Source organism: Gavialis gangeticus, unplaced genomic scaffold (assembly GCF_001723915.1).
Source record: "Gavialis gangeticus isolate Ggan-Ray unplaced genomic scaffold, GavGan_comp1, whole genome shotgun sequence".
Lineage (NCBI taxonomy): Eukaryota > Metazoa > Chordata > Crocodylia > Gavialidae > Gavialis > Gavialis gangeticus.
In genome coordinates, this window is record NW_017729025.1 from 58,525,944 (window position 1) to 58,549,313 (window position 23,370).

At 41.6% G+C, this 23,370-nt stretch overlaps 1 protein-coding gene across 1 annotated transcript in view; it reads right to left on the minus strand.

Moving 5' to 3' along the window:
• Window positions 1-23,370, minus strand: part of TTC6 (tetratricopeptide repeat domain 6) — a 53,079-nt gene that overhangs the window by 3,823 nt on the left and 25,886 nt on the right. The window contains exons 8-13 of the mRNA XM_019518862.1: window positions 17,273-17,432; window positions 15,071-15,175; window positions 11,357-11,458; window positions 8,333-8,395; window positions 4,186-4,613; window positions 1,710-2,205 (exon numbers count right to left, since the gene is read on the minus strand). Of these exons, the coding sequence (XP_019374407.1) occupies window positions 1,710-2,205; window positions 4,186-4,613; window positions 8,333-8,395; window positions 11,357-11,458; window positions 15,071-15,175; window positions 17,273-17,432 (1,354 nt within the window). The remainder of the gene's footprint in view (window positions 1-1,709; window positions 2,206-4,185; window positions 4,614-8,332; window positions 8,396-11,356; window positions 11,459-15,070; window positions 15,176-17,272; window positions 17,433-23,370) is intronic.

Sequence of the window (23,370 nt, forward strand, 5' to 3'; positions counted from 1 at the left end):
TGCCATGGCAGGAGGTCAGACTCGATGATCTGCTCAGGTCCCTTCCAACCCTACAAACTATGAAATCTGTTAATTCTAGCATGCAACCAGTTCCACTGAAGTTATTCATACAGAGTAACGTTAAAATAAATGCTTAAGCGTAGGCAGGGTCAAGGCATAAATTATTAGGATACTCAAATTAAAGTATAAAATAGCCTAGGGGTCACACCACAGTTCATCACTTTTTAAAAAGTGAAATGCAGTTGAATTATAAAGGAGAAATAAAATTTTGCACACTGCTGACCTGTGTGAAGGTAGTAAATATTTTGCATTTTTTCATTTTGTAAAATATGTGAGCTTGGGCCATATGTGAACTGTGCTACAGGTACTGCTCTGAAAAATATTAAGTGATTCATTAACAGGAATCACTTGATGGAGTAACTGCAAGGGAAATAAATTTCTTACCCTTTTTAGTCATGAGGTCTATTATAGATATCTAACAACCACAAAAGAAACATATATGCAAAATTGACATGAGTGTATCTGCTCTCCTATTACCTTCAAGTCAGGTTGCAAAGCTCCCCTATTTTCTAAGGCATTTTGGAATGATAAAGATATGAAATTAAAAAGATAATGGCAAGCATTGTGAATATTTTAATTTTAAACAGTTCAGCAGATTATGGCCTAGATCCTGTTCTGCCTCTAAGAACAGGTTCTTATGAGTTTTTTTACATTTCTAAGTCACAAAATATAAGTTTTTTTCACTTTGTGCAATAGGCACAAAACACTAAGGTGCCTAGATTTCTTGCATGTCTCCATTTTCCGGTTTGGAAAGATTCCGAGGCAACCAGATTTGGAACATTGTGCAAGGTAAAACTATTTAGAACAGCCTCCTAGATGTTTAACTCCATCTAAGTCATGTGTGATCAATTTCTGTCTGAGAAGCAAATAAACTCTGTGCAAGGCCCCCAATTCATGAGGCAGGCCAAAACCAAACTAAAGAGACTGAATGTCACTGAGAAGATGATGGCAGAGAAGGACCCATTCACAATAATCTAGTGGTTAGAGCACTTGCTCAGGAAGCAGATCTAGGGTCTAGGCACTCTTCAGCCAGAGGAGATTTGGATTTACATCTCCCACTCCCCATGAAAATGCCCAGAGCACCACGTGTGGATCAGATCCTATATCCCTCCAGCTGAAGATGAGCTACTGGGTGCAAAGGCAGGCAAGAGTCATGGAGCCAGGAGGAAGGCAAGCAAGAAAGAACCTGACTGTCACCTAGAAGAGTGAGCATTCTCCTGGTATCTTGGCCACTAATGTCAAAGCTGTTTAGGCATTGTACCTGATGGCTATATAAAGTAAACTGTATGAAGAACTGTCAAAGGGTACCTAGGCAACCAGTCTCAGAAACCAAAAATGACTAGACATCATGCTAGCCACCTCATTTCCTTGTGTGCCTTTAACGCCAGAAACTGGCATTTTATTAAGGTAGTCATTGAATGCCTAGGTGCTATACAAATATGCCATAAAAGACAGCCTCTGTCACAAGCATGCAAATATGGAGAAAATCACTATTTGCGTAAAGGTTTGATTTAACCATGCTTTCTTTCTTCAGATGAGACACTCTGGAATTTTAAAGGTTTGTTTCAGCTTTTTGTAATTGTTTTTAAGCCTCTTTTTGTTATAAGGATAAAATTTGTTATATCAGACAAATTTTGTAATCAACTTACTTTTTCCAAATCCTCCATAGCAGATTTTAACTTGCCTAGCTTCCTGTTTATTGCTCCACGTCTACAATAGTGAAATGCTGAGGAGTTTCCTTCCTTTTCTATTAGGAGTGTTAGTCTGCTAATTTCTGCTTCTAAATCTTCAATATTAACAGCTTCATCTTCTACCAGAAAAGGTTTAATTGAATCAACTAGTTCTATTTCTAGATTTGGCTTTGTTTCTTCTCCAGAATCTGTTTTTTTAGTTTCTATTTGTATTTTAACGCCTTTTTCTTCAGAAGGACTCCTGCTTGGAGGAAAAGTTTCATCGAACCAGCTATACCAGATTTCTTTTACCCACTCACGAACACCAGACTCTTCTGGAATTCCACCTTTACTTTCTGCAAACTTTTCAAAATCTAATAAATGAGGAAGACTGGGACTTCGATAATATCGGACCGATGGAGGTACTTTGATACAATATTTACGATGCGAATGAAGGCTTCCAAGGGATACAGATCTGAGTCAGAAAAAGATGTTAAAATTAACTAGAGGATCTTCAAGTTATACATATAACATGGTCAGGATTTGACAATCAATAACTTTTCAACTAATAACAAAATTGTTTTAATGAACAATACTTGTATATTTTTTACCTAACCATCAGTAAAATAAAATAAAATAAAAATAAATCACAAGCAAACACAAATACACTATTTTCATCTGTGGTGCAAGTCTTCCCACAGTAGTAGCATCTCTGCTCTGGAACTCCCTCCCCCTTGTGGCCCACCAGAGCCCAAGCTTGCAAGAAGCACTGCAAGACCTTTTTATTTGTGCAGACATCGAGAAAGCAAGATAGTGGGGTTACTGTTTGGGGATTTTTTGTTGTATACCTTATATATCTTATTAAATATTTTATTTGCTTTTAGAAATTATCTTGTCTTTTATTGTAAGTCACTCTCAGCCTTTTTTTGAGAGGGGCAGAATATAAATCTAATGAATAACTAACAGCATTCAGCATCTAGTTCCCCCTCCTGAAATGTTCCCAATTTAAACTAAGGACAAAGCTAGGCCTGAGAAATAGACAAGTTCAAGAGCTACATAACAACCTAGATAACTAGATTAAATACATGAATTAAAGATACTAATGGGATTCTAAGCAGGCCAACAAGAGTATGTGTCTAGGCACATCATCCAAATTGTAACATGTGAGAAATTAATCTCCAAAAGGGCATTTCCAAAACCAAGCCCATAATGAAAGCTTCTTTGTAAAGATCACAGATAGCCTCTGAGCTGGAAGCCTTAATAATGTTCAACATCAAAATCTGCTCTATGTCTGATTTAAGACCTATTTCAGACTACTCAATGACAAAGAAACATTGCAGTCTTTAGCAGCTAAGCTAATCTTTAACACAAACAATGTTATCCCTACCACCAAAGAAGGGAGTGCTAAGATGGAATGTAGAGATAATATTTTACATTTATCCAGACACTTTCATTCCAAAGAATCTTATTTTCTCAAAATAAAAGAAAACTAGACACATATAGAAACACTAAAGGACAGCCACTTCTGCATGAAGGCCATACAGCATACAACACAGAAATGGAGAACCTTAATCTTAATAAAAGTGTTATGAAAACTCTTGTCTCAAAAAGCATGTTTAAAAAGTTATTTTCAGAAAACTGTCATCATGTTCACCCAACCTAAAGGCATCATGGCAATAAGCCACACTGCTCAATTTAGACAGCTTTTTAAGCCAAGGGAAAAAAAATGTTGACATCATAAGAACCTGTGAAAAGAGAATCACCAATTAGCTAAAAGGTAAAATGGATTGAAGGATCAGGACTCAGTATCACTATATATGCAATTAGTGCATACTAAAAAACACTAGAAGGTGCATAAGCAAGTACTTCTCCCACACAAATTTAATGCAACAGTAAAGATGAATAACACTTAAGACCTAGTTTGTTATCCAATCGCTATACTAAAAAGCAGGTTTAAGCAAAAGTATTAACATGCTTTTATTGCTTCTGTGGCACTTTAATCCCCGATTACCTCCTGAGGTCACATCTCTTTTTACCTCCATCACAAATGAATAAGATAGTGATAACTAATAGATTTGAGTGATCTATGCATTCAAACAGGGTAAAAAGATGGAACTGCTTTCTTGGATGTAATCTGTGCAACTAACAGGACAAAACAGCCTAGGATTTCAGTTCCCTGTAAACACAGAATTTCTTGTTGTTCTTTCAGAGGAATGCAGTCTGATAGTTTTAGCTGTACTGTTGCAACAATTAAGCTAATCTTCTGGCATGGACACACAATATTCAACCTTCATTACCAGCTGAGTACCACTGTCCTCAAAAAAAAGTTTATCATGCCCTTTAAATAATTTCTAAATTTGAGTAATATTTGGCATTCAAAAAGTGGAAAAAATAAGTAAAAGATGACAATTGATTAAGTTATTTAAAAATATAATATATATTAATTAAAGAAAACCTTTCAAGATTCTTTGGGGGTTGATTTAATAACTGAATCACAGCTTTCAATTTTGTAGAGTCTATTATCTTCTTTGATCTCTTTGATTTCTTTCTTTTTGGAAAAACAATGTATTTAATCCCAGCCTCTCGCGCTCTCTCAGCAAGAACAATGTCATTCTCACTGTCTCCTTGTCTGGTCACAGAAGGCTGTTTTTCCACTGGAATTTCTGTCAGTACTAACTGAGGGTCATCATAGTTTTTATTCAATAGATGCTTAGTAGGGAAACTTTTCTCACTCTCAGTCTCAACCTTTAGCTCAGATATCTGTTGCTTCATAACCTTCATCTCTTTCATGCTGGTTTTGAAATTAGCTGACATCTTTAATTTTGTTTTTTCTTTGAAATCAGCCATCTCTGGTGCTGAGACTGATCTTTTAATCAAATTTATCTGTTAGGAGGAAAAAAAGCTAGTTTTATTTGATATTCATTTGAAATAAGATTTATATATTCCAACTGCATAGTCTGAATGAAATGTATTTTAATATTTTATTTGAAAACAAGGGAAAATAAACTCTTTCAGTGAGACTATGCTATGCAAAAAAAATAATTTAAAGAAAACACAACATTGTATCCAGAGTCATCAGAATATCTTTCGAAGTATGTGTGTCTGAACAATATTGAAGGCTGCCTGCTGCTGGCTCGCAGGAGAGACAGCAGGAGACAGGGAAGGGAGGAGGGCAGCAGGGCAGGAAAGGAGAAGTCTCCCTGGTGCAGAGCACAGCTCCTAGCACAGCTGTTCCTGCAGCTTAGGGCAGGAGCAGCTCTGGGACTTCCTCCTGCCTGCCACTCCATCTGGGATATCTGAGGACACACTATGCAGAAAAGCCCAGCAGCTGGAGGCCACAGGAGCAGCAATGTGCAGCCTCCTCCTTCCCTGTGGGCAGGGGAGCTGGGCAGGGAGCAGAGCTGCTGCTGCATGCTGCTGATGCTGTCCCTTCCCCACCTGGGCTCCCTACACAGCCACTTCTCCCAGCTACCAGCTGTAACACTCTATTCTAAAGTGAGGCTTTGTGGGCATGTCTATACATGCATTAATGCACCATTGCTACTTCACATGAAGTTTAGTACCTCTAATATGAGGTACCAACTAAATGTGCAGTAGCCAGTATTTTTGTGATGATTAATGTGCAGTAAACTAATTTTACTGCACATTAGTGTATTAGTATGGCTTTTACTATAATGCGCTAATACACAGTAGAATTAGTCTACTATGCATTAAGAGTCTTGTGTAGATGCACCCTGGTTTCCCCATGATGAATGAGGGAAACATCATCTTGGAATCACGTAAATATGGCAGGGTACATATAGAAACTCTTGGCATACAAACGAAAGGACAATTACAGCCTATACTGTCTGCCTAACTATCTAAAAAGTAAGGAGAAAGGAAGCACTTGTTAAACTAAACAAAACTGTAATGTGAAACCTTATAACTAATATTTTTCAGCTTAATGCTTAGTTCTGGACAATTCCTAAAAAATAATTAAATTTACATAATAAATATAAAGGACCCATGAAAGACAGAGTACATCCATTTTCAGCTTGTTTTAACAATAATTAAAAGTACTAGTCTTAGAAATGCCAACTTTCATTTTAGATAGTTTATTCCCAATGAATAATAAAATGTATTCATTCTTCATCTTGTGAAGTTCTAGACTGCTTGGAACAGCAAGATGTATGCAGGTTTTCTTTAAGAAAATAAGTATTTTTATAAGCATGCTACCATTTATTCACTACAGAAATGTTTGTATTTAATCACTTGTATGTACTGGTTTTAAAAAGCAAAGGCCCCTGCCAGATGTGCAGGTAAAGACATGATGGGATCTGATGCATTATCCACACAATTGCATTTCCTGCCATGCCACACATGGATGGCAGGAGGCGTGATTGCAGGATCAAGCATCAGATCCCATAACACCTTATTGCCAGTACAGGGGGAGCCCAGGATCACAATCCCAGACTCCTTCTGCAGCAGCAGGTAGCAAACTCAGATGGCTGAGACCCCCTCAGCTGACAGAGCTCTGTGTCATGTGGCATGGTGCTCTCTCACAGCTGGGAGCCCCCTCAGCTACAGGCTCCCAGCTTCAGGGATACATGGTGTACCCCCATGGCTGGGAGCCCTATCAGCTGTCAGGGCTCCCAGCCACAGGGACACACCTGGCCAGACATTCAATTAATGGTGTAATAGGAACCAGTCACAAAGTTATTACACATTTTTTACAGAATAACTGTGTGGCTTATTCCTTGCTTTATGACACTATTAATTGTTTTAACATGTGGCTGGCTCACAACTTAAGATGTGATTAACTGGTTAATCATGTCTTAAATATAATGTTTGGCAGGGTCTTCAGTATAAGAAAGAATGCTCAGCTAGTTTATTTCTTATTTTATTCTTTTAGCATGAATTAACAAAGTATACATAGCAAACTGGATAAAATAGGACTGCTATTCACTTGGACACAAAAGTCTAGTATTTTAAAAACCATCAATAAATAACCAAAATTGGAGATTGGTCAATTTAAATCATGTAGTACATGTCTATACATGCCTCTTCTAAACGGAGTTAGTCTAAAATCACCATTTTTAAGGAGCATTAAGGGCACGTGTCTATATGTGTGCACCCTTAATGAGCCTTAAAAATGGTGATTTAAGGCTCTGAGAGCCTAAATTTGATACCTGCATGTAAAGCAGGTATCAAATTTAGGCAGGAATAGCCAAGTTGCATTAGCCCATGTGCAGACGTGCTAATGCACATTAACATGGTGTGCATCAATGGCCATGTTTACACGTGTATTTACAGGTGCCTAAACTTAATGTACCTTTGCTTAAGGCACATTAAGGTGATTTAGGTGCACATCTACACATGGATATGCTAATACATATTAAAGCACATTAACTTTAGGCAGGAATAGCTAAGTCGCATTAGTGCACATGCAGACATGCTAATGCACATTAACGCACATTGATACACACTGCATTAATGCACATTAGCACGTCTACCCGTGCACTAAGGCAACTTAGCTATTCACACCTAAATTTGATACCTGCTTTATGCAGGTATCAAATTTAGGCTCACAAAGCCTTAAGTCAGCATTTTTAATGCACATTAAAGGCGCACATTAATGCGCCTTAAAAATGATTTTAGGCTAAGCCCGCTTAAAAGAGTCATGTGTAGATGCTCCCAATGGATACACACTGTGTGAATATGCATTAGTGCATTTGCATGTGCGCTAATGCAACTTAGCTATTCGTGCCTAAATTCAGTGTGCTTTAAAGCACATTAGCGCATCCACTTGTAGATGTGCGCCTAAATCGCTTTAATGTGCCTTAAGTAAAGGTTCATTAAGTTTAGGTGTGCATAAATACACGTGTTGACACGCCCATAATTTATTACTGCACTGAACTTTAATTGCTGGCATTACGTTTCCCACCGTCTTAGGAAAAGTCAGGTACAACTCAGTTTAAAACTTTAGTTTTCATGAGCTGTGTACAAATTTTAAATACATACATATAAATATTGCTCCTATAATGCTCTTAAAGTAAAAATTTTGACCAGGATAAAAGATTGCTAAGGAAAATATGCCAAATGTATTGTTGCCTTACACTATCTGAGAACCAAAACTATGATTTCTATACTGCTATAATCAGAGTCCTATATGATGCATGGCACTTTACAGATAGAAACCACGACAATGCTAGTGTCCAGAAATATTTAGAATCCAAGAAGCTGATCCTGAAAATCTTTACTCAAGTAACTTGTACCACTTGCTTTGGATTAACTAGATGAGTAAGGACTTCTCACATGAATGGGGATCCTATCCAATTTTTTTCTGAAGCCAGCAGGAGGCTCTCAGTATAGGGCTCCATTCTTCTGTTGTTAGATTGGAAGATTCCAGTCAATCAATCCATTTGAAAAACAACTTTAATTTGATCTCATTTTTTAAATTAAGGGAAAAACATTTCCTTCCTAAAGTTAATTTTAAACATTACTTATACAATGTTGTGCTATAAGTCTTTTTTATTTTACTGAAGACAGAAACAACCAAGCATCAAACAGATAAGATTGGTCTATAAAAACTAACAAAATCTAGCAAAAGTTAGTTATAGTACCTTTGACTCCTCAGTGCTAAAAAAATCTGGCAAGGAATGGCATCTTCTTACAATGGTTTTTGTCTATAATTAAAACAAAATGCAAGTGAGTTTGTCATAGTTCACATTTACTAAAAATGGAGCCTTCACATTTACCCTATTCTTGATAACATAGTTTTCAATAAGAACAACACTTGTTTATGACAGATTCACTGTGTTAGTACTAGTATTAAGATGTGGATTTAAGCAACAGCTGCATTAGTGAAACTAAAACTATAAATGCAAACAAGAAAATGTAAGCAGTCATGCTGCAGATATTTTATATTATCAATATGGAGTTTCACATAGTTCCATTTATTTGTATGTCTATACAGTACTGCATTGTACTATGTGGAGATGCACAATACATTTTCCTAGGTACTGGAGGTAATACAGCCATGTTAGTATAGCACTCCATCTGGTTTAAGCAGCCCTGCTAATGTTGCTATCCTGTTTCTGTTACCTGAGCTAGCTTCTTTTGACCTAGCTTGAGTATCTTTGCAGGCACTACATTGTGCCATGTAGCTTTTTCCTATGTCGTAAAAATGCATAGCAGATAGATAGATAGATATAAAATGATGCAAATAAGGATACATCAGAACATATCCGATCCATCTTAAACCTTGAAAGTTCAAAACATTAGATTTTTAAAAAAATATCTCCAACTTTTCATTCTACCTTCATACTGCTTCCATTGCTGTCAATGAAATGTCCAAGATTCTAGAAAGTATCCTCTTCATTTCCAGCAGATGCCAAAATTCAATACAGGAAACCCTCAGTATTCGTGGGTTCAGCATTCACAGTTTCAAATATTCGCAAATGCTGAACCTGCATTTTAAATACACTTTAAACACTTACTGGAGCTCCTTGGGAGTTCTGCATTTGCTGCTGCCTGGCTCTCCTCCCCTCCCCACCCAAAGTTGCCAAATTTCACCATTCCTGGGGATCACAGGAACATATCCCTCACAAACGCAAGGGTCACCTATATATACCCTATCTTCATATAATTCAGAGCTATGCTACTGGGAGCCCACAGGGTGCATGCAGCCCCTAAAGGGTTAACATGCTCTGTCCCCAGTCTCCCACCCAGGTGTTATTGCTCCTATCACTCCAGCTGCAGCACTCGTGCTTAGTGGAACAGGGCCAAACTGTACCCACCTACACATGGTACAAATGGTGGGGATGCACCCACACACATGGAATGAAGTTTGTGGAGCCCATACTTGCAACTAGTATGACCTCTATGGTGTATGCCCCTGCTGGTGCAGCCCATGGGCATATGACTGCCAGCCACTGACAAGTTGGATAGCCCCCACCTAATTAATAATCTTATGCAAAACCTTAATAGCAACCTTGTGTTGTTATAGCAAGAGTAATAATAAAAATGATTAATATGCCATCAATTAATTTGGAAAGTTATTCTATTCTATTTTAATTGTGCCACTAAGGCTTTGATCTGGGCATGAAGCTGGATGAAGCTGAAGTATATACTGTTTTTTCGTATGTGCATACCAATGAAACATTCTTCCTAATGCAATTGTCTCAACAAAAGTTTTTATGCCTCTTGAGCTCCTGGTTAGACAAGAATATACATGGAGGTCATCTAAAGCTTGTCCTCAAGGTCACATTCTAATACATCCTATTTTTTTAGTGATGAGATGCATTAAGATGTTGTTAACTATGGCTTTGCACTGAATGATATAGAAAGGAGCAAGGCATATTTAATAGTGTCCCAGACACAGGAAAAAGACAAAGATGCAAAGGATGAGGTTTACTTATGCTGCAACTCTACTATCTTGAGAATTTTATCAGTTGTCCCAGATAACCCTGACAGTAACTCAAAGTGCAGGTCATAATTCCCTCCTGAATTGTTTTCACCTCATAGAGTTACTGGGAGCATCTACACATGCTCCCGACTGCACAGTTGTTACTGCAGTCATTTAGTACTTGCTTAAGCAGCCGTTACTGTGCAGTCACAGTGCCGCACGAGTCATTTCCAATGCCACCCTTCTTGCACATAAATGTGAATCCAGGTGGCCCACCACCAACAAAGCTGACCTTATCTGAACAATAACTCCTGGATGGGTTCTAGCATCAGGTACTGAAACTCTCAGAAGAGGGTATCCATTAGGCCACACTCTCCAGTGGTTCCAAGTCTCTGTGTTGGTGGGGGAAGACCAACCTATCCCTCCCTGTTCCGCAGGAGTCACATACTAGTCCCTCAGCATCTCTGGGATAGAAGAAAAGAGTGGAGATGCACTCACCCTCACTCAGATTTCTGTTTCCACAAAATCCTGTCCAAATAAAATCAACAAAGTTCTGTCCAAATATAAACTGAAGTACAGCTCATTGTCTCTGAGGTCAATATTCAGTCAAAATTAGGATCCAAAGATTAGTTAATCAACATAGCTTCTTTCCAGCCTCTGAGAAGAGGGATCCTTTTTTCCTGCAAATTTCAAAGCCTTCTGCCTTTGATGTTACATTTTCAGCTTGATGGTTAAACCTATAGTTCCAGTAGAGTTTATCAACAACAGCTGATGTGATGTTAAACACAGGGTAACAGATCTGCACAAAGCCAAGCTTAACACCATGTTAGTTAATGTGACTCAAAGTTATACTAGCTAATGACAGCAAGCCATTTCAGTTCCTTTTTTTCCCAAAACAACTTATTAGCATTTCTGTCTATCTATCTATATATAAATGTTTGTTTTCTTCCACAAGTCTTGGGGAATAATTGAATTTATGGTAATCAGCTATTCTAAAAGATAAAACTCCCTGAATCAAGGAAATCTGAGGCCATAAAAAGTGAGATAGAGTATTTTCTGTCCATTCTCAAAGAGATAACAAATTTAAATACTGTATTACAAGTACATTTAATGCAAGTGCCAACAAAAGTTAATTGAGACCTCGATACTTTTAAGTATAACAGCTCTATCCAACAACTCAGGATTTTTTAGTGATCCCTTAACCCTTGGAAAAGAAGACATGGGAAACAATATACTTCACCATATAACTGTCAATGTCACTATCCTCCTCAGACTTTAATTCGTCTTCCTCTGGATGGTCAGAAGAAAAGTCTTCTATTATAACACCCTCAATAACATTGCTCTGTAATAGCAATAAATTTAAAATGCATTAAGTTGTACATCCTTGCCATGTCTGCTGCAGCAAATACAGTAAAATACCAATGACTAAACACATACTATAGTTAATCTAGTTTTTATAGAACTACTACTTAATCTCAAATTTATACTACATTCTTGATAGACAGCATATACCAGATTCCTACTGTATTCAAAATCTGTTTAGTGCAACTGAGAACAAAGCTGTCAGCCAACTGGTTACAGCTCCTTGATTTTCCAAAATACCTCCTCTGTTTGGCCCCAGCAACTTATGCCAGCTGGCAATGGCCCCCAAAGCACCATATGCCAGTTAAGAATAAACAGTCAGAGCACTACTCACTCTGGTCAAACTCTTCACACTGAGGCTAAGAAGAACCAGCACAGAAACTCAGCATGTCAGATCTATTCTGTATGTGAACTCCCTTGTGCAAAACAAATTGTCCTCCTTTCTATTCAATCTCTGGCACTGAAGCACTGACTGAGGACTGGTGGCTTCTCTACAGCTATTAGGGTAAACATTTTAGAGTTCTATCTGAGTGCCACTCTATTTGAATGCCAGCAGCATTGAGTGGGCATCCCTGTTTCTATAAGAGTCATCTTTTCTGTGCGTTGTTACTGTACCAGGCAGGGGAAAACATCCTAGGGTTGCCATGCTCTCCCCTAGCACCCCCTACCATGCCAAGTTTGCGTTAATGCGCCCTCGTTCTCGCCCACCACGTCTTGATCTTATGAAAGTTAAAGGGAGGTTGCTCTCGTCCTCCTGGTCACGGATCCTGCTACCCCAATCCTTGTTTATACAACCGGGTTCCGAACACCACAGCCTTATGGGCTATGCATGGCTCCAACCACCCCTGTACCACACCCCAAGCCTCACAGATGTACCAGACGTTGTTTGGTCTATCTCACTCTCTGCGCCCTCTCTGGCGCTCAGGCTCTCCGCACCCCTTGTCTCAGAGCCACGCCCCGCAGGCACTCTGGCCTTCCACAGCCTTGTCTTGCAATCATGCCCCACAGGTGCTACGGCTTCCACAGCCTTGTCTCACAACCGCGCCCCACAGGTGCTCTGGCTTTCTGCAGCCCCCTTTCCGGGGCTTCTCTAGGGTCTCCATGTGGCCATGGCTCCTTTATGAGGCCTCCTCCATCCCCTTATAGCCTCACCTGGACCCCCAGTTGTAAACCATCAACACAAACTCAAGCCGCTTGGCTATAACATAAACCTAAGCCATCTGGCCATAATCACCTTCAAGTCTGTCACCGGGTTTCTCCATCTCTCACCCAAACAACTGCCTGTGCATTCTAGCCTCTTCCTTTTTCTCACTCCGGCGGAGCTCCTACCCCTATGGATGCTGGCAGGCAACTGCCTGCCTGGCTTCAGCCTGGGAGTTATATGGGAGCCAGGCCCTGCCCCTTCCGGTCAGCTGACTCCCACTGGTTACCCAGGCAACCCGCAGCTGGGCTCCTCACTTACTGCTCCACAAGTAGCAGGCACCTCAGTGCCCTGCTACAGTTACCATACAGCTGCAGTTCTCAACCAGGATGCCACAACACCATGGGGTGCTCCAAGGTTCTTTTTACAGGTGCTGCAGGGTGCCACTCATGTTAGTACTGTTATGTGTACAAACATGATTCACAAAATATACCCATAAATTTCAAAGAGGAATCCTTAGTGTCAAAACATTCTGACCTGTTGTGGTCCAAGTTCTTTGCAACAAGAAAAATGCTCTATTATTTTTCTGTAGTCAAAAAACAAGTGAAAACTAAGAGCCAATATCTTTTGAGGTCTGCCTTGAATCTATCAAGGGATGTCTCAAGCTTTTAAAGACTGAGAACTTCTTTAAATATTTTATTATAAAACAACATTAACATCAAAACTAGAGGTGCATGGATACATCGGTCTGATATTGAATCGGCACCAATGTAAAGAAAATTGACTATATCGGAAATCGGCTTTCTTTGCCCTACATGACCAATAAATGTCCCATGCATGCCCGCAGCCACAGCGCAGCACATAGGCAACAAGGATTGCAGCCCAGCAGCTTGGAGCACTGCGTCCAGCTAGTAAATCTGTTGTGGTGGAAAGGGAAGGCAGAGGGAAGGGAACGGACGGGACATCGGGGGGGTGCAGATTGAGGCCCCCGCCATGAGGTAGGGAGTGGGGTTGAGACAGGCGTTGCTCAGCCAGGGAGGGGCATGGGACAGATCCACTAGCAGCTCGCCCAGGAGGTAGGAAGGAGGGGGAGGCGGCTCCCACCTCCTCCGCACAGCCAAGGAGGGCACGGGGGGCACGTGCCCCTGGATCTGCACAAGGCGGGGCAGGCTGCAATTGCAGGCTGGGGCCGGGGCTGCACTGGGATCTTCCTAGCAGGGGCTGAGTTGGGCTGGGCTGCACTTGGGGCAGGTGGAAGCAGCAGTGCTGGGAGGCGAGGTTAAAGGGCTATGGTGAATACTGGGGTGGCTGCAGCCCCACCCCATAGTCGCCACCACCACCCACCCTGAGCACATCCCTGGCCCAGCCCACAGCGACAACTCACCCCACCCTGAGAAGATCTGGGGACACATGCCCCCTGTGCCCTCCTGGGGTACACACAGTAGTCGGAGCCACCCCCACCTCCCCACACCCCACCCCAGATGAGCCACGGCTCCATCCTGCACCCCATCCCACCCTGGCTAGCCAATGCCTGCCCCAGCTCCTCCTCACCACAGGGGCCTCAATCCGCCCCCCTCGCCCCTTCCCTTTCCCTGCTCTTCAAGGGATGCATATCAGAAATTGGATCAGATCTTTATCAGCCGATATGCCTCCTTAAAAATCAGCTATTGGTATCGGCCAAAAAAATCTCTATCGGTGCACCCCTAATTAAAACAGCATAGTGATGCTGTCTTTAAATTATTTTCACTGTCTACAATGATTTTTTTATCATGTTTTAATGAGGACAGGTGACAGCGTACCGGAGACAAAAGTAAAGCAGCTGTAGAATTGTTTTAAAAGAGAGAATGCAAGTTTTAAAATAGCATACTTGAGTACACAAAAAGTAGGTGAAAAATGTAAGAATTAATACAATCAACTTAAGTAATATATTACAAAAGCGCAAAAACCCCTAAAAATCTAATTAGTACTAGGATCATTATAATGAAAACTGAAGTTAAACCAAAGACTTTTAAGTAATATATTGTATACATGGTCATATAATCATAACTGATTTACATTGCTAAATATAGACAACACTAATACAGAAATCTTGGTAAACAGTAGTACAAATAATATCAACTACTATAGTTACCAAAAGTTGTGTTAGAGCAGTGGGGAATCAACCTTTTTAACAGGTGTGCCACAAATCAGCTCTACACCTTCCAAGTGCTACTCTAATCTCCTTCCCCTGCCCAATCTGCTGCTCTGGTTTCTGCTTCCTACCCCGTGCTCCCTGCCTGATCTGCTGCTCTGGTTTCTATTCCCTCCCCACTCTGCTGCATGCCAAATACAAAAGCTACCCAGACCACTTGTGGCTTCCATGCCACTGGCTGGCTACACCTGTGTTAAGAGAAAGAGATATAAGCATCTAGAAATGGTAACAATATTGAGAATACATTAAAAATTATTTACCTTATACTTGGGAAACAACATTTGCTTCATGAAAGAGATGGGAGCAGAAAATTTTGGTGGAGCTGGAGCCCAAAATGTTTTAAGAGTCTCTGGGTAAAAGGAAACCTTTAAAACCAATAAAATTAAGTTACGTATTAAAAACCAAACTAAATGTTAAATATCCTTATATTATTATAATTTGAATATAACTGGTCCATGATAAAATGCCCTTATATATTTAATAGGCTTTACAGGACAGCTGCATCCAGTATGATATCAAGAAATGAGACACACTTCACAACATAAATAAAGTACACTGGAGAGTTATTCTTTATTGTTTGTTTGATTTTAATTTGTTGCTAATTGCCAGTCCTGAGCCTAATTCAAGTGCCTACCATGCAAAAAGTGGCTATTTTTATACTTAACAAGTGAAGGACTTACAAGTTTCTAACCCAATCATTAGAACATTTTAGTAATAGTTTGACTACCAGAAATAAATGTAAAAAACCCCGAAAAATTATGGCCCCAAGTGTAAGGCACCCAAACTACTTTCACAATACATAGGTGCCTCAAAAAGGGAACCACAAATGCCGAATTGTTGCAGAAGAAGTCATCTAAGCCCACCAATAAGAAACACTAAGGATCAGGGAGTGTCTTAAATCTCACCTGGTCCAGGACTTAGGCACTAAGTACTAGATAACTGAACTCTCTATTTAAGATAGACAGCTAAGACACTGCTTTCAAGATACAGCTGAAGGAGGTGGTGATAGTCATTGTTTATAAAATACATAAAACACATGATTTGAAGCATGCGGCAACCTTTAATGATTCAGGCCTAAGAAAGAAACTCCTCTAGGTGCAGGTTGATCCCAAACTGCCTATTGCAGGGATTGTTTCCCTTTCTATGAAGCAGTCAATAACCCTATTTTTGACAGGATTCTGGACTAAATGGACCACTGGTCCTATCCAATGTGGTAATTCATATATTCCCATACAATAACATTTCAAATAAAGAAGCAGCAGTAAGGATTGTATCACTGCACATAAAAACCTCTATTCTACTTTTGATATTACCATATCCACCTGAATCCAAAATGATTTTGAATTCAAGATAACCCTCCCACAATATTAGATTCTATACATGGAAAATTATAAATTTGTTATACTCTTCCATGTATAGGATCTAATTAGTGGAAAATCATCTTAAATTCATCCCCCAAACTGCTGTAGTGGGGAAAGCAGCAACACAGGGCAAGGGGACAAACCCCCAGCCCTTTCCTTCCCTGCTTACCCCCTATTGACTTTTATCCCCCACCAGTGCCTGTGTCTGCCCCGTCCCCCTTGCCACCTGACCCCGCTTGCCACTTCTCCCCACCACATTGCCCCCACACCTTCTGTCCCCCAGGCCTGTGCCTTCCCTCCTTCCACCTGCCATCCCTGCTGTTTTCCCCCTGCCATATGTCCCGTGCCACCTGCCCCCTATCCCTTATTCCCTCCCTGTGCCTATCCCCCTGTTCCCCTTTGTCTCCTGTCACCCTGCCCTTTTGTCCTATCCCACAGCTGGGCCTAACCCCTGCCACTTGCACACTCTGCCCTTCCCTGTCTCTTACCTTCTGCTGCTTTGATCTGCTTTGGCTCTGACTCCAGCTTCAGGGCTGTCAGCAGCAGCGACCCTGGCCTGGTCTAGTCCCACTCTGCCCCAGCCCCACCCTGCCCAGACAGACAGAAGCAATAGCAGCCCTAAGCCTGCTTGGGTCAGAGCTGGAGGGGCCAGATTCAGGGCAGAAGGAGGTAGAAAAGGCAATGCAGTCTCCCCTCTGCTCCCTGCCAGGCCACACAGGCAGATCTCCCCTGTGTGCCCTCTCTCCCTCATAGTGAAGTCTCAGCTGGCCACATGCCAAGTGGCAGCTCAGCTCCAAGCTCAGGGCCAAAGCCACAGTTAAACTACTGCCTTCCCCAAGCTGGTATTTGAATCTATGAGAAGGCTTTTTCCCCCCCATGCTGTTTGGGGGGAAAAACCTCACCTTGGATTTAAGTAAATAAAAAATTTGGGAGATGAAAATTTACAGGAATTAATTATAAGGATCAGAAGACTTCCCCTACATTTTTTTTCATGCATGTCACATGCAAACAAAATGATTTAGTGATTTTATTTCAGGCTTTATGTAATTACTCGCAGGACTGTGGAAATACAATGCATATTTTATGAGAATCAGTTCTTACTTTTTCTCCTAAGAGTTCAAGTCTTGGCTTTTCTACATAATACTCAGCTTTTTTCTGCCATTCAGTTAGACTTTTTGATGTGTGTGGAGGTAAGACATGAATCCCACCTTCCTGATTTTCCTGGAACAGTTCTGAAACAGGAATACCTTCATAACAAATTCTGCCGTAAAACAAAAAAATTAGTAAGCTTCTCTGATGTCAGATATTTAAAATAAATTAAGGAAAACCATTTAAATACAAATGAATTCAGATATTTTTTCCTTAGGATTAAGCCAAAAGTAAAAATACATAATGTGCTACACTTACTAAAATTATTTTCCTAGAGAGCACAAGTCGTTTGTTTACTATTACTATTTATTATACTATAAGCATAATTTGTCTGACATTAATAAAAACTTTTCTAGAAGGATAGTTGCCTATTCTCTAAGAGCATAAAGCATGAAGCCTCAGTGTCAAAGCCTCTAGATCAGTGACTCTTAACCAGGGTGCCACCAGATCCTTTGAAGGGTACCATGAGCTGTGAGGAGATAAGCAGATAAACACAGGCTCAGGCCTGTCTCTGCTGTTCTGGTCTCCACCCCCATTGCTTGACCCCTCTGCAAGGCGATAAAATCCTGTAATATATAAATTAATTGTGTATGCTACACATTCACAGAAATTATGGAGGGGGTGCCAAAAATCCAATTAGGTGGCAAAGCATTGCTCTAGAAGCTGTATTCAGCTGAGGGTTGTCTGATCAGTAGGGATCCAGGTTTATTGTTTGTTGCGGAAAAATGTGGATTTTCTCCTTTAAAGAAGAAAATCACAGAAATTCTCTTTGAAGAAGAAACACTCAGGAAACTGTGGGTTTCCACTTGCAGAGTGGCATAGTTTCATCCTGCAAGGGGCTGCTTGGGGCTGGCAAGAGCAGGATGCTGTGGTGCCACACACATGGCAGCCAGGCAGTGTGGCGAAGAGCAGCTCCCACTGTTCCCTCCAGGTAAGTCTGTGGGGGTGAGGAGCACAGGCAATGCAGCGGGGGGGCACAGGCAAGACAGTGTATGGGGGGCATGTGCCTCACAGATCTCTGCACCCACAGTGGGGTGCATAGTTTCAGCCATGCTTAACCAGCTCCAAGCAAGAGCCTCCCTCCGTGCCACGGACCAGCGGGAGGGACCTGGCACAGGAAGGAACATTGTACCACCATGGCTGCCAAGGTGAGGCATCCCCTGCATGCCCAGCAGCAGCAGGGGCACAACTCCACACCACCACCACTGTTGCACTTCAACTTGACAGGCATGGCAGTGCAGCACTCCCTGCTGCACAGGGTCCTGCCTGCTGGGCCACAGAGGCAGCTCCTGCCTGGATTTGATCTGGCCCAGCTGCAGCCCCACACCCCGCTGTGGGCACAGAAATTTTTGGAGGCATGTGCCCCCCTGCCCCCTCCACATCACCTGTGCCTATACCCTTCATTCCCCACACACACACACCCCTACACTGGTAGCCTTCCATATTGTTTTAAAATTGTAAATCTATCAATAAAACATTGTGTTCAACTGATACCTATATATGTGGTGTTTCATTTTAATCTTGGAAAAACATGGAATTGGGGGTTTAATAAGAGAATTTGGGGGTTTTTTAAGAGAGAAAACCAGGATCCCTGCTGATCAGACCCATTGGATATAGCTACACTGTCTCAGCGCTCTCATGAAACATGGCTCTTGAGTAAATCTTGCCCACCTGCTCCTACTCATGCACATGAGACAGTGAAGCACTACCAAGGATGTCTCTCCACTTCCTGTCACCCCCTACTCTCTACTTCCAATGTGACTGACAATAGTGGTGGGGGCACCCCCACCCTCACCCAAACAGCTTTGCTGCCTCATTTCCAGGTTTTGGATTACATAGTGCATTAATTAATCCTTTATTTCATGCCCTTTATTACAACTATGAAAAAATAAACTTACTGAATAAAATGGAACTGGTGAAACATCTAGTGCACTTACAAAAGAATAAGAAGGAACACGCATAACTTAATACATCCATGTACATGTATATCTATCTATAAAAGTTCGTTACATTTGACTCTTGATTTTTTAACTTCATCAACACATGCTGATACTGACATCTGCTGGTGTTAAATAGCTTTATTTTGGGGGGATAAAAACTAAGGTAATGAAGTGTCTTTTGTATTTTGAGAATTAAAGTTCTGTTTTTTCATCTCATATTTCCCTGTAATTTTTCTGATCTTCACAGTACAATAAAGGACCTGATTCTCATTCATAATCAATGTAAATTCCATTTTAAGAACTGTTTACATTACAAGAGTGGTATGTAAAGGGACCTTAGCTGCTATATGAACTAATTGGATTTTGGGTCCTACAAACAATGTTTTAGGCACTAATAACAGTGACATAACAAGAATCTTTTTCCAGCTGGGGGAAAAAAGGGAAAATCAGCACTCCCGCAAAAATACGGGAATTCCCCTTGAAATAAATCTTATTAACCATACTACACTTATGAACTTTGCTTATGTACAAATGTAACTATTCCCTACATTTCAGCTTATCTTTACTGCTAAAATAGTTCTCTCATGGCAACTTAATGAATTATCACGAAGTAAAAACAGATTAAAGACAAGGAACTTTAGTTCTACTGTACTGTGAAATAAACTTACCATGGTCAGACCCAAGCAGGGATATGGCTGACCTTGACACCCTTATTTCATGGTAAACTGAAGTGCCTTCTCTCCAGTAAGGATTTCACACGCATTAGTTAACAAATGTGACTTTTATTAAAGCAACGAAGACACGTTCTTCAGCAAATTTGAAGCTTGATGCACTACAAATTCCACAAACCGGTACAAATTTGTTTGGTCTTTGTTACAGGCAAACAGAAGACAGCCCAAGTACTCCAAACTAATATTGCACACATAAAGAGAACACATCTATTGCTACTGTAACAACAGGCAATGTAATTTGAATTTGACTATATTCTGCACAAAAAAGTTCTATCCTCTGCACTAGGTTCTCTCTAGTTTGATTATTTGTACGGTTAGAGTTTACCAAATGCAGGGGCTAGTCATGCCTCAGTACCTCCATGGGGAGAACTGTCAAAAGAAGTCTGCACTAATGTCTCACAAATTATACCTATGACCTTGCAGATTCACGTAGTTTGTAAATCTGAAAAGATTAAAAGTTTTTAGGAAGAAGGTAGTGCCACAAGATGGCAGTGCTCCAGAGAATTCAATGTTATTGGTTTCCGCAGATGAAGACCCCAATTCGGTAAGGTGTTTAAACATGTGCCTAACTTCAAACTTTAAAGCCTCATTAATTATAAAGGGCTATCATGACCAGAGAGCTCTGCATAACCTCTCCCAACGAAATCAGACCAAGATCAGGGACTAAGAGCCTCAAAAGCCACTCTATCACAGCCTGGGGAAACTTCACTGCAGGGAGTGGCCAGTAACAAAAGACACTTTCCACTAATTCCAACTCACCAATGGGACCAAGAACAGTTCATTAGGCCTCTCTAAGTCTGGGGAGGAATAGGCTGTGCGAAGCTTCTAGTGCTGATTTGATTCAGAGGAGATTCAGCCCAAGATTGGTTTAAAGCTCTACGTAGTCCCCTCCCCGATGGTGTAATAACATCGGTGAGTTGGGAGTCCAGGAAGGGTGGGAGTTCTTCTAGAGACTGATCCTGCAGGCACAGGGGGGCACTATCCCAGTACACATAAAGAGAGGAAAAAGAGCCAAGAAACCCTCTTAGCTGAGCACGGAAATCCAGGAGAGCCTACAGGGGAAGAGAGACGCTTACAGGCAGCCACCAAGGAGGAGTATATCTGCTTGGCTCATGCTTGCAGGGAAGCAGTGTAGAAGGCCAAAGCAGAAACGAAACTCAGGCTGGCAACAAAGATTAAGGGTAACAAGAAGTCCTTCTTTAAGTATATAAGGAGCAAGAAGAAGGTGCAGGGTAACATAGGGCCACTACAGGATGGACTACAGCAACTCATAACAAACAGGATGGACAAAGCTGAGCTCTTAAACGATTTCTTTGTATCAGTGTTCCTGGACACAGATATAAACACACCTCCCAATGAGACTTTAGTCTGGCATGAGAGAAATATCAGTCCACTAATGGTTAGTGCTGACCTAGTGAAGAAGCACTTGGAGGGGTTGGACGTATTTAAGTTGGTGGGCCCCAATGATCTTCACCCAAGGGTACTAAAGGAATTGGCCAGTGTCATAGCAAAACCACTGGCACAACTGGTTGAGTGTTCTTGGCACTCAGGACAGGTCCCAGAGAACTGGAAAAGGGCCAATGTGGTCCCTATTTTCAAGAAGGGGAGGAAGGAGGATGCAGGTAATTATAGGCTGGTTAGCCTCACCTCTATTCTTGGCAAGACCTTAGAAAAAATCATAAAGGATCACATTTGAGGGGGACCAGTAGGTAACACAATGCTAAGGGGCAACCAGCATGGGTTTATAGCAGGCAGATCCTGCCTGATTACCCTGATCTCTTTTTATCACCAGGTCACAAAGTGCTTAGATGCAGGAGTAGAGGTAGATGTTATTTACTTGGATTTTAAAAAGGTTTTCAACACAGTGTCACACCCAATTCTTACAAATAAACTATTTAGCTGTGACATGGATTTTTTCACAGTCAGATGGGTGGCAAACTGGCCTATGAGACGCAACGAGAGAGTGGTGGTGGATGGGTTGGTTTCTACCTGCAGAGATGTGGGCAGTGGCGTCCCCCGAGGCTCTGTCCCTGAACCAGTACTGTTCAATATCTTCGGTGATTTGGGTGAGGATGTAGAAAGCACTCTGTCCAAACTATGGGGTACAGGAAACACACTAGAGAGTAGTGATGGAATTCAGGTGGATTTGTATAAACTGGGGAAGTGGGCAGATCAGAATAGAATGCAATTTAATAAAGATAAGTGCAAAGTGCTGCACCTGGGGAGAAAGAATCACCAAGACACCTATAGACTGGGAAGTACCATTCTGAGTACCACAGCAGTGGAAAGGGGTCTCGGAGTCATAGTCGACGCAAAAATGAACATGAGTTGTCAATGTCATGAGGTAATAAGTTAGGGTAACCACACTCTTTCTTGCATTAGTAGGTGCATCATGAGCAGGTCTTGCAAGGTTATACTTCCCCTCTATGCAGCATGGGTGAGGCCACAGCTGGAGTACTGCATCCAGTTTTGGGCACCGCACTTCAAGAGGGATGTGGATAACCTGGAAAGGGTTCAGAGGAGGGCCGCATGTTCCCAGTGCACGGTTGTCATGGGAGACTTCAACTACCCAGACATCTCAAGGGAAAAGCGCTCAGCCAAATACAAGCGGTCCCAAAGCTTTCTCTCATGCATGGATGAGCTCTATCTGACACAGGAAGTCTACAGGCCTATGAGAAGTAAAGTGCTGCTTGACCTGGTTCTGGCAATGGGGGACGACCTAATCAGCAACCTAACGATCGAAGGGAAGCCAGGTGACAGCGGCCACAAGCTGACCACCTTCACCATCTGACGTAAAGCTGGCAAGTCAGTCAGCAATATAGAAGTCCTCGACTTCAGGAAAGTTGACTTTGACAAGCTCAGGCTTATCAGTGAGGCCCTAAAGGGCCACAACCCAAAGGGGAGGGGAGTTCAGAATGACTGGTTGCTTCTCAAAGGAGCAATCCTGGACGCGCAAGCAAAGTCTATTTTGTCTCAGAGGAAAGGCAGCAAAAGGGCACAGCAGCCCCCTTGGCTCTCCAGGGAACTAGCAGACTTCCTGCGTCTAAAAAGAAAGACCTACAAAGGTTGGAGGACTGGATCCACCTCCAAGGAGGAATACACTGCACTGGTCCAGACCTGTATGGAGCGAACAAGGAAAGCCAAGGCTGTGATGGAACTCCAACTAACTGCAAGTATCAAGGACGTTTTTAGATATGCGAGGAGCCGGAGGAAAAGCAAGGGCAACACTGGACCCCTGCTAAACCTGATGGGACAACTGACAACGGACGCTGAGGAAAAAGCCAACTTGCTAAATGGGTAATTTGCGTCGGTCTTTCACCAGTCCCATGGGACGCCCCTGCTCATTACGGGAAAGGGAAGCCCAGATGAAGGAGATTCC